Source organism: Penaeus vannamei, chromosome 12, assembly GCF_042767895.1.
Source record: "Penaeus vannamei isolate JL-2024 chromosome 12, ASM4276789v1, whole genome shotgun sequence".
Lineage (NCBI taxonomy): Eukaryota > Metazoa > Arthropoda > Malacostraca > Decapoda > Penaeidae > Penaeus > Penaeus vannamei.
Window position 1 is genome coordinate 44,214,291 of NC_091560.1, and position 12,500 is coordinate 44,226,790.

The 12,500-nt window shown below is 33.0% G+C and overlaps 2 protein-coding genes across 3 annotated transcripts in view; one reads left to right on the forward strand and one right to left on the reverse strand.

Annotated features, from left to right (window-relative positions):
- Window positions 1–8,476, reverse strand: part of LOC113817865 (probable maleylacetoacetate isomerase 2) — a 10,002-nt gene extending 1,526 nt beyond the window's left edge. Inside the window, exons 1-7 of one of the 2 annotated variants that reach the window (XM_027369968.2) lie at window positions 8,369–8,476; window positions 4,471–4,522; window positions 4,152–4,213; window positions 3,410–3,490; window positions 2,255–2,332; window positions 1,695–1,818; window positions 29–131 (exon numbers count right to left, since the gene is read on the reverse strand). In XM_027369968.2, the coding sequence (XP_027225769.2) occupies window positions 29–131; window positions 1,695–1,818; window positions 2,255–2,332; window positions 3,410–3,490; window positions 4,152–4,213; window positions 4,471–4,522; window positions 8,369–8,383 (515 nt within the window). In that variant the 5' untranslated portion in view covers window positions 8,384–8,476. Of the gene's footprint in view, window positions 1–28; window positions 132–1,694; window positions 1,819–2,254; window positions 2,333–3,409; window positions 3,491–4,151; window positions 4,214–4,470; window positions 4,523–5,273; window positions 5,313–8,368 lie in introns of those variants that run through there. The other variant, XM_027369969.2, reaches the window with a different exon arrangement.
- A 348-nt stretch (window positions 8,477–8,824) lies between these two features.
- LOC138863569 (ionotropic receptor 21a-like) overlaps window positions 8,825–12,500 on the forward strand; it is a 4,953-nt gene continuing 1,277 nt past the window's right edge. The window contains exons 1-4 of the mRNA XM_070127752.1: window positions 8,825–8,828; window positions 8,947–9,045; window positions 11,596–11,611; window positions 11,890–12,500. The exon at window positions 11,890–12,500 is cut by the window's right edge and continues 200 nt beyond it. Coding sequence (XP_069983853.1) covers window positions 8,825–8,828; window positions 8,947–9,045; window positions 11,596–11,611; window positions 11,890–12,500 — 730 coding nt within the window. The remainder of the gene's footprint in view (window positions 8,829–8,946; window positions 9,046–11,595; window positions 11,612–11,889) is intronic.

Here is a 12,500-nt window from a genome sequence, read left to right on the forward strand (position 1 = left end):
GTAATATTACACACCAAATTTTTCCTACCTGTTAGCATTATACACCTGAGGTACAAGACAACAGTCTGCTATAGTGACTTCATCCCCAACACAGTACTTTCCAGCAGAATTAGCCAACACCTGCTCCAAGGCTGAAAAATTATAAACAGTGTTCAGTGTTGAGTATCAATTTATAAAAAAGAAAAGGAGAGAAAAGAAAAATCTTCAATCTTGCTTTCTGGAATCAAAGATCCTTTACTACTACTGCTACAGTTGCAACAATATTTTACATTTTGGAGGTAGCATTTCTACTTTCATTAAGGGAGCATTGATAAATGATATAATCATTTTCTAAAACTCCAATTCATACTGATTTACACTATTCTATTAGAGAAAGGTCTAGATATGCCTTTTTTATATGAGGTATGTGTTACTATTTCAATGCAAACACGGTATCTTTTGAGTTCAAGGAAAAATAAACCTATGAAATATTTGAAAAAAGATAAACTTCAAAGCTTTTAGGTGTAAGATGTTACTTGCAAAATAGTTAAACAGCATGATTGAGGAATGGGAGTGCATATAACAGTAATCAAAACTGGTTGTCCTTAATAAAAAAATATAAAGTTATATAAAATTATTACTAACAGTTACTCTAAAATGAATTAATCTTGACCCAATAACTACTCTTACTCCTTTAAAATTGTGATTGACTGTGCATACATATGATATTTTTGCCAGACTGTAATTACAACAGCTTTACTGTAAGGCCTGTTCATTTGAGAGACAAAATTTACTGGGATAACATTTATACACTCTTCTGTTACCCATGATGCTAATGCTTATTTCAATTAATGAAGAAAAGTCCCTGTTAACAAGATTATAATTATGGATTTTCTTCTGATGACGTCCAATCACTTTTGAATATGTGCCTATTATGTTTACTCTCACAATGATATTTATGTGTCATGTGTCTGGCTGTAAATTCAAAATATCTGATTTTTTTTAGATATGATGTGCTATATATATATATAAATGTTAATAGTCTAAATATCCTATCCAATAATGAAAGAGATTCATGCAATATTTTTTGGAGAAAATGAAAACCTATTTTTGAGTAACTCAAGAAGAAGAAGAAGAAGAAGAAGAAGAAGAAGAAGAAGAAGAGGAACATGAAGAAGAAGACAAACATAACTTTAAAAAAATGTGAAGTCTTATGTAATCTGCTACATTATTTTTTTCATGTTCATTCTACTCTGAAATATTCATTGAACAATACTGATATAATAATTTTCTAAAACTCCAATTAATACCAATTTACACTATTGTATTGGAGAAAGGTCTAGATATGCCTTTTTTTACGTGAGGTATGTGTTATTATTTCATGGTGTGCTCGTCTTCTTTTTCTCCATCCAAGTAATACTTTGATATTCTGCTTTATTTCTACATAGAGTTTGGCCATACCCATTCCTGTGTGATATAGATTGTTATTGTTTTGTAAATTATGACCTCTTACACCTATTCACCTAACAATAAAATATTAGACCAATAAATCCACAACAAAACTTATAAAATAAACACAACATAAATATATGACATCTGTAAAACAAACATAAAACTGCAAGGAAAAAAATCAGTAACACACACAAGACAATATACAAAACCCCAATAAATCCTCAAAAGATACATATCGACACAAACACAAACTCAAAACATACCGACAAACCCCTTTTGGATGTAGAAATGTCCCCACTCCATTTTCGTTTCTCCGATTTTCTGCAGCACCGACAAATTTTGCAAGGGCTGGATGCCAGATCCGATGATTTCACATACTTCCCGAACCTGCGCACAAAAGATGGGGCTATTGGGCAAGAATTCAGGATAAATGAGCGATATTTTCAATATTTTTTTTGTGGCATTTCATGATGATCTCTATGGGGGGAAAATTCAAGAAAACTATGTGATGTTTGTAACTTCTTTTACAGTTGTTTCATGAGCTTGTACATGACAGAACTAATTAGGGATAAATTTTAAAAAGTAGAATGATATTCATAATAAATTATGAATATCACAATGAAAAGCATGTAAAATAAAAATAAAAATAAATCAGATAAAAAAGAAAGAAAATAAAAGAAGATAAACTACTGGACAAAGAAATGAACATATGAAAAAAATTGGGATTACAGAAAAAGAAAGACAAGAAAAAAATCAGATTCAAGAAAAAAGAAAAGAAAAGAAAAAAAAAGAAAAGAAAAGGTTTAAAGACAAGGTCTCTTACCTTTGCTCTCTTAAACAAATCCTTCGGAAGCAGCGGTTTCTGGGGGAAAGCCTCCTCAAGGTATTCCAAAATACTTATCTGAAATGGAAAAGCTCTGTCAGTCTAATATATAAATAAATATAGAATAAACAATTCTTCTTCTATTTCCTCTTTGTTGCTCTTTAACAATAAACTAATAAATAGACAAATAAACAAACAAATAAATCAGCTATGAATTAAAATCTCTTTGCTGCAGTTCTTGTTTCTTTCTTTCCAATTTCTAAAAGTAAGTAAATAAATAAACAGATAAACAAACAAACAACTTTAAAAGCAATTTCTTTTTTCTGTTTTTCTTATTCTTTTTCCCCCTTTCTGCTTTTTGAAAACAGATAAATAAACAGATTAATAAATAAACTGACTATGATTTGAAAACTTTTTGCTAATTTTCCTTCTCTATTTCTACTTTTGCACTTTTTAAAAATAAATAAATAAATAAATGAATTAATCAATTTACCAAGAATTTAAATAATTTTCCTATCTTTCTTCTATTTCTTCTTTTCTGCTAAAAAAGACATTATAATTTTGTTATACATATGTATATATCTATATATTCATGGATCTATCTATGCATCTATGAATCAATCTATATATCTATGTATCTATCCATCTATGAATCTATCTATATATCTATGTATCTATCCTAATATGAATCTATCTATATATCTATGTATCTATCCATCTATGAATCTATCTATATATCTATGTATCTATGAACCTATCTATCTATGTATGCATCTCTTTATCTATCATGACTGTCACAAAGGTGGTGTAGATTGGGGGTTGTAATGTTTTAAATTTGCCAACAAAAGCGAGTGGTTATTGGGTATAAACATTAGAAATTAGTCATATCTTATAATAATAGCAGCAAACTACCGCTATTGTTTTTCAGTTTTTTGTAGCTTGCTTTATGCTAAATTGGAGATTATTTCAAATTTCTAGAAATTTGCCAACAAATGCTGGTTTTAGCTTCATATACCAAAAATGGAACCTTTAAATAAGTTAAACCTATGGTAAGAAACCAGAGAGACAGACAGACTGACACATAATTAACACCAAGAAGAATGCACATATTTGATAAATACACAGGAAATGGAATATTGTGATGATTAAGCTTACCGATTGCGTCAATGTGTTTTCGTCGACGATAAGAGCTGGCACTTGTCCTAAGGGGTTGAGCTTTTTGTACTCATCGCTCACCTGTAAATGCAAAAATGATTGATGAAATTAAGCATAAGAATAATAGAATCCTATGAATCAATCTGTAAATCATATATAAAAGTAAATAAACAAATAAATAAGACTTCAATAAATGTTTAAACCATATTAGAAAATCCCACTGCATATCAAAGAATATACAAATAATATTTGACAAATAATTACATATGGATATCAATAATAAGAATACATGTCAACAAAATCTTAAAAGAAAGGAGGAATCACACTAAATGGAGATGGAGATGGAGGAGGAGGAGGAGGAGGAGGAGGAGGAGGAGGAGGAGGAGGAGGAGGAGGAGGAGGAGGAGGAGGAGGAGGAGGAGGAGGTGGAGGAGGAGGAGGAGGAGGAGGAGGAGGAGGACGAGGAGGAGGAGGAGGAGGAGGAGGAGGAGGAGATGGAGGAGGAGGAGATGGAGGAGGAGGAGGAGATGGAGGAGGAGGAGGAGATGGAGGAGGAGGAGGAGATGGAGGAGGAGGAGATGGAGGATGAGGGGGTGGGAGGAGGATGAGGAGGAGGAGGAGGAGGAGGAGGAGGAGGAGGAGGAGGAGGAGGAGGAGGAGTAGATGGAGGAGGAGGAGGAGGAGGAGGAGGAGGAAGACGAGAAGAAAAAGAGCGATAGAGAAAATAATATTCTGATCTTACCTGCTCTTGTTTCAGCAAATTTATTGCACGATATTCATAATCCACTCCTTTATGGGCAAGAGCTGGAAAAAAATCATGCAGTCAATAACCTTATCCATAAACAGGAGATATAAGAAGGGAGAGAAAGATGAAAGTCTTAAAAAAAGAAAAGGAAAAGGAAAAAAACACATATTTCATTAAAAAATGTATATATACTGTACATGAATTACAAATATATAATGATCAAAAAAATTAATATCAATAATTGTTAAATCTATACACTAGCAATTAAAGTTACATATTATGACAAAGCATTTGTTTGTCCTAAACATTAACTCACCTATCCTAACACGCCAAGAACAGGAACTCCGAAAGTAGGAGTAAAGAATCGGCTGTGGATAAAGAAACTGTTATTAATATTTCAGCTTTTTTAGAATTGAAACAAAAAATATAAGAAAATCTGTTTAATTTTTCCTGTCATCAGGTACAATGCTTAACTCCATTGTCTGATGATATTGTAACCTTTTTATTCTTACAATTCTTACTAAAAGTCTAAACTGGTTATTATTACTTTCTCCACTTATTTTCTCAATATGCTGTACACTCTCTCTCTCTCTCTCTGTTTAGTGAGATTTACCATTACTTTCCCCTACCCAGTTTCGAACATAGTTAATTTGTAATCTTTCAGGCTAGGCTTTAAGTGATACTAAGCCACTGGGATCCAGAGTAGACAATTACCCAGAGTAGGCCAGGAAACCTCCCCCAAGTATATTTGGTAAATTAGGGCTTAGGGTTTGAACCATTTCCTGTCAAATGCCTCCTGAGAAATTTGCAAGTTGTTCTATCCCAATATACATGGTAGGTGTTAACCTAAGGTATATCTAGAATTACTTAAAACATAAAGCCATTGACGCTGATAAGCAAGTGAGGCTTTTCCTTTACTCTTTGCAGACTTCCATTTTCAAATACATACAATCTATTACAATACGCATTATCCATATCTGTTCTTATCCCTCACATATTTAAAGTTTCTAGGATGAGCGCACTCAGCTATATGCCATGTTCGTTACCACTGCATCAAACAAACATGGAATCTAATTGAACTATATCAAATACTATAAAAATGATTGTATGTTTACACACACGCAGACTCATCTCTTGACGTCAACAAACATGTCACGTGATGTAAACAAAACCACGTGCTTCTCGATTCGAGTGGTTTGCGCGTATTCGAAATATGATAAATTCGCTTCAGAATAATAAATATGCGGAAAATACTAACCTGTATATGTTTTATAACAGTTACAGTAAATAATGACAATATTGATACTGGTGGTGGTACTGACTATGCCGTAACTCTTACTACCACAACTAATTCTAACATTACTAATATTATATTACAACTACCACTAATTCTAATATTACTACCACCAGAGCAACTTAAACTATGGCCAGTAGAGTTACGGGATGGGGCGTGAAGGTGGCAAGTTCACTCGCAAAATGTGTTGCCTCTATATATTATTTCAATCGATACTTGCTGGCTCCAAACAATCTACTGAAATGACGAAAAATTCTATTTCTAGCTTATTAGCGATCAGAATAACGAAACCTTTTTTTAATTGATAGAGAGCTGTCTTTCTTAATCAAATTTACTATTTGTCATAAACATAAAAGTGTAGCTCCTTCGCTTAGCACAAGGGGGGGGGGGGGTAGGGGGGGGGGCAAGACGTGACAATTTCAAACACTGAAAGTAGATTTCAATATCAATGTGATTCCGTTATTAAGAAAGCACGAAGGGGATTTTTCAATCAGCTGTCTATGCCACTGAACATGTTTTTAATTATATAATCATAGGTGAATGATCTGGAAATGATCAGAATTTATCTCCATCATCAATGTCCACCAAGTGCAAACGTATTTGGTTGGGAAGATAACATTTAAGAAATTAAATAGAGCACCGATGAATTACTCAATGACCCGACCTGACTCGTCGCTACTGACTACCACTTCGCCTACCACCATCACCAACATTAATAGTACCATCATTAATACTACGACTGAAGATAATATCAATAATGATGGTTATGGTGATGTCGCTACTACTAAAGATAATAATAATGGTAGTAGTAGTAGTAGTAGTAGTAGTAGTAGTAATAATAATAATAATAATAATAATAATAATAATAATAATAATAATAATAATAATAATAATAATAACAGTAGTAGTAGTAATCTCCGCCAAGGCAATAAGGTCATTGATGCAATAAAAATATTCAGATTCGATGAATTACATTGAAATCACCTTTTCTCAAGTGCACCGGTAGCGTCCACAAACATAACTTCCTTGGCGGAGTTAGTAAAGGTAAGGATAATAATAATAGTTACCCCTCTAAATAAAATTAACTGATGCAGTCATTTAAAAAAGTTCCTGGATCCGGATCAAAAACCAAAATCTAAGGGCATATCATGATAAGACACATCTCTGATCAAATTTTCATAAAAAATCTATCCGCAACTTTTAAAGATATCCTTGTCAAATAACAAACGAACATTTAAACTAACCAACGCTACCAAAAATAACCTCCATGGCGAGGTGATGATGATGATGATGACATACACAACTACAACATTAAAAACAGCAATGATAATAATGGCGATGATGATGATAATGATGATGATGATGATGATGATGATGATGATGATAATGACACCAGTAAAGATGAAAATATTACTAACAATATTGATAATATTAATTATAACAATGATGATGTACCACAAAGATAATGATAATAATAGTAACAACAAGCATCGTAACAACAATATTAATGACAAGAGTAAAAATGACGTTGCAGATTAAGAAAAAAAGTGAATAAAAATTATAACAACTTTATTAACAATAGCAGCAATAACGGTGATAATGACAATACTACCAAAAACTCCTACAACTACCATAACAACTCATAACAACAACGACAGCAGTAATACCAACAATGTTAATAACAATAACAACATTAAAAAATATAAGGATAATAGCAACAAAAACATAAAAATAAGGACAATGACAATGATAAGTGATGGTAATAAGAACAATAACGCAAACAAAATTATTACAATAGCAGTAATGGCACCAATATTGATAATGATAATCAATAATAATGACGCTGATGATAGTGGTGGTAGTAGTCGACGACAACCTCAATAATAATTATATTGATAATAAAAACAACAACAACAACAACAACAATAATAATAATAACAATAATTATAACAATAGCAATAACATTAATAATGATAACAAATAATAATAACAAAAATAATGATAATAATATAATGACAACAACAATATTAAAAACAACAACAATAATAACAATAATGATAATAATAACAATAACAAAAAATAATAACAACAGTAATGATAATAACAATGACCATTATAATACTAACGGTAATAAATAATAGCAGTGATAACAAAAGTAGTAGTAGTAGTAGTAGTAGTTATAACAATGATAATAATAATAATAATAGTAAATACGACAACAACAACAACGACGACGACGATGGTGATGGTGATGGTGATGATGATGATGATGATGATGATGATGATGATGATGACAATGATAATGATGATGATGATGATGATGATGATGATGATGATGATGATGGTGATGATGATAGTAATAATAATGATAATAACCACAGCTACAGTAATGATGATAATAATAATAATGATAAGGATAATGAGGATGCCATGAATAATAATATCAAATTATTGATGGTGATTATAACAACAACAGTTATAATTACAACACTATTGTTAGTGATTATATATAAATAACACAATAAAATTAAACGTAATAATACTATTAATTAACAAAGAGGGAGTGAGGAGGGAGGTGGAACCTGCCTATGCAAGTTGTATATCTGGGCGACCTTGATCCCCCGTTGACTCCTCAGAATGATAAAATATATTAAATGCGTCCATTTCAAATATATTGTGTGAATGTAAATATTAAATCCACTTCAGCATTAGTCTGAATCGTAATCACATAAATTGCTTAATCATAAGTTTAGTAATGCAATACGTCAAAATTATATACCTCTGTTATATATGAATTATGCGAATATTTTGCACTTCCGTAAGTCCACTCAGTATATGAAACTTCACTTAACTTCTAAACAACGTGATGACAAAATCCATGTCTCAATTCGCTTAAAGAATAAAACCTGTAAGTACTTACCTTGGAAGGACTCATTTTGTGCTACTTCGCTGACGGTCAGAGTAGACTGCTGAGCGCTTGGCAACAGATCGCGCAGCCGGTTATGGGCACTGCGCAGAAAATCTTTGAGATGGAGAGAGAATAGAATTTTATGTTTAATTCATGGAAGGAGGAAGGATTTTTAAAGATTATGGATTTATTTAGATGTTCTTGTTATTGTGCAAGATTCTTTGTAAACTGTAATGATGTGGGAAGTTTTGCTTTGAACTAGGGGTATATATTCCTCCGTTCTTGTTCAGTATTAATGTATTCTGCCTGGAAGTGTTGCGGTTGGTAACCATTAACACTGTTTTCATATTCAGCTTCTGATACAAGTCACTAATGATAAGGAAAGAGTAAGAGAAAGCGATACAATATATCAATAGAACCATCACTTCACAATCATTCTCTTTTACGGCAGTTAAAATACGATACGAAATGGGTACTTGGCAACTGGGAGATGTATGACCAATGGCAGACTCGGATTCTGTGGGTGTGCTTCTCTCTCTCTCTCTCGCTCTCTCCCTGCGGCAAATTTGACACGAATTCCACTGCCACAGGTGGTTATGCTTCGTCAGAGTATCAGCAGATGGTACATGTATGTCCTCTTACAGCTGAGTATTCATATGCGCAAGAAGCAACAAGGGAGAACGTGCAGTGTGAGTTGTCTTAATTTATTTGCAGATACGATTACAAATAAAATCATCCCATCAAAGCATTGATCACTGTAATTTCTTTTATCTATCTATTTACTCTTTTCTTTATTGGTATCTCATTTAGTGCGTTTCAGTATGGTATTTTTGAAAAAAAATACTCAAAACCAATTTTGAAATTTCAAAACTAGCTAGAAATTGACTAACTGAAACATCCCTCACCTGCTAGACTTTTGAATACAAAAATTGCTATTTTCTACATACTTACCTTGCTTTCGCTCATTCGATTTTGATGAATAAATACGTTAAAACATAAATATATGATATTATCACTGTAGATAGATCGTAAAATTTGGAAAAATGCCATGAATAACACTTCATACATAAATTTCAGATAATTTCATTTATGCTGTGTTATTCTACCACCATATATACCATGTCATAACTATCTATCTGCTAAAGTCTATTGTACTTTTTTAATGTATATTTAGCGGTTCATTTGTTTACTGCCCACCAAAGATCAACATTTCATTATTGAATAACTATGATAGATTCCTCTTTTTATCGCAATTTATCAGAATCATAAGGCATACTATGTATACGGTAAATATAATTAAATTAATAATGTAGTTAGTAAAGATTGTTTATAGAACTCGACTATTATAAAACACATAGGATCATTTTCATAAAGTATACTACCATCTTTGGGTAATGTTTATTGATAGATGTACTAAACATCATGAAATCAATATTCAATTATTTTTTTCCCAATAAATACCTTCAGATATTGAAGTATTGAACGATACACCCAAATATATAATAGATTATAGTTAGATATATATGTACTTACAATTATTAGCTTTAATTTTGATTTACCTTTGTTTAGAGATAGCTTCACAGAAACAATAAAATCAGAAACGATAAATTTAATATCTTGTAAGCAGTCAACAGTTATAAGAGGGATTCTAAATTAATTTCAGAGTGGGAGAAAGTTAGGCTATAAAGGGAGATACTGAGGTTTCCAGTAAAAAAATGACATTCTAGCAATGCATATAGTTGTGAAGCATTGGCTACACGCTCAGTGTGATTTATATATTCTACAAATATCTACTACAGTAAAGACTTGTATGAACAGACTCAAAGCACGCTCATCCTGTCATGTAACAAAACCTTTTTTCTTTTAGTAGAAAAAAATATATCTTTTAGATGTCTTCACTAGCAGTTATGTAACCATAAATGTATAAAAAGCTCATTAGTTAGTTTTCAAATATACTCTAATGTATTTATATATGTAATTAACACATATATGACATAATATTCAGTAGTATTCAGTTATGTGTATAAATAAGCAATGGGAAAGAAAATGTTATTTCTTAAGCTAGTAGATTGGATAACATTTGATAACTGACATTTAAGATAATATGAAACCCCTGGAAAAGTCACATACTCGCTTTTTTAGGCATATTATCAAAATCAAGACTTTTTTAACCTCGTAATTTCTCTTGAGGTATTGAAGAACAGTAGAGACAATTAACGTTTTTCATCACCTGAAGAAACTCAAGACTGACCTTTCGAAAGTTCATCATATCACACAAGAAATGCTTTAAGGAAGACTATAAATTCATCTATGACCTTATATGTCTTAGAAGGAAGAAGAAGAAGAAAAAAAAAAACAGATTGTCGTATTTATTTGTATTTGGAGTAAATTATTGATTTAAAATAAAGATATGTCTTTAACAACGGTTTGACGAAACATAGAGCGAGGGAGAAAGAGAGAGAGACAGAGAGAGAGAGAGACAGAGAGAGAGAGAGAGAGACAGAGAGAGAGTGAAAAAGAAAGAGAGAGACAGACAGAGTGAGAGAGAGAGAGAGAGAGAGAGAGAGAGAGAGAGAGAGAGAGAGAGAGAGAGAGCAAACCACCCTCACTTCTATATTCACACACAAAAAAAGCTGGCTACACCCTCATACACCCTTCAGAACGTCTCGTAGATTTTTTGTGTCCACGCAAACCTCAGTATTTACGTTATCTTTGTCACGTGATAACAGTGTAAATCACAATTTCATTACGATTATACAGCCCAATGTGACCTGAATGATATTACGCAGTAAGTATATCACAGGATTTTGTCTTATGAATACCCCGTGCACAGTAGTCTAGAAAGGAAAACAAACAATAATGTGGCCTTTTTCTTTCGCTTTCGCAAAGTTTTGTTCCTTTGTTAGGCGTTGTCTACGTAAGGTATAGGATTCTGAGCGACAATTGAAAACGGGCCTAAAATAAATGTAAATCGGTAAGAAAATATAAATGTAAATCAGAATTGATGTAATGACCTAAAAAAAAAAAAAAAAAAGTTCGAAAACGTTGATGAAACCTATATGGATTCCACCATCACTCATTTCTTTGTCTCTTGCGCATCTCCACCTGCCATTTCACGCACCCTAAACAGACCTATAAATACGAGCTCGCCAACCTGCTACTCTTATTGGTGAAGCTGCTGTTGTCATATCTCGAAGAATGTAAGTTAAGTTGTATTTGTTCTCCTTTTCTTTGTCCAGTTAATACAGATTTAGGGTTTGTAGTGTGGGTTTTGAAGTTCATCCATAGGCATATTGGCGTATTTTGTCGTGGCTAAGATGTACTTGACAGGTTAGGTTAGGGATATATTGCTGATGATAATCATTTAATAACTTGCGTTGGTTAAATTGAACTAAAACGATGCTATCTGACCATTCAACTACTTATTACCTTTTTATGTGTATCTTCACCTGCCTAAAAAAAAAAATTGACGGGTAATTTGTATTTTCTTATGACTCTATGCAAGTGTTAAGCTACATTTCTTTTATTTTCAGGGCGTTTTGGGCAAAATTCCTATTCGTATCGACGGCGAGCGTGACTTTGGCCCTGAGCAGCTCCACTCCGCCCAAACAACTCCAGGATCTTCTCGGGACTTTCTTGCAACAGATTCAGAATTATTTCCCAGGATGCACCATGGTCGTCTTCCATGAACCGTCCATCACATACAACTTCGCTGTCACTACGAACTCGACTAATTTTGGGAAAAAATTAGATGCTTCTAGTTCCAATAATATTCACCCTAATAACTTAATTTATTCTCAAATTTTCGATGATGTAATAAGAGGTATTCCATCTATTATATTCAGTTTGACTGATGACCTTCAAGAGGTATTGACTCAAACGGATATAAACTCGATCACACGATGTCCTCTGTATATCACTCTCGCCCCGAACATCACGGCAGCTCTTGGGCTCTTCCTGATCGCCAATAAAGACTGGGACAAATATTTCATGTCGAGGAAACACGTGATATTGACCCAGAGTTCGGCCGGGGACATCGAGTCGTTTTTCCAAGAGGGAGAAATCAACCTCATGACGAATGTGCTGCTCATTCGGCCCCTCCTGAAACCCTTGGCCCTCCGCCTGCTTACCAACATCCCCTACA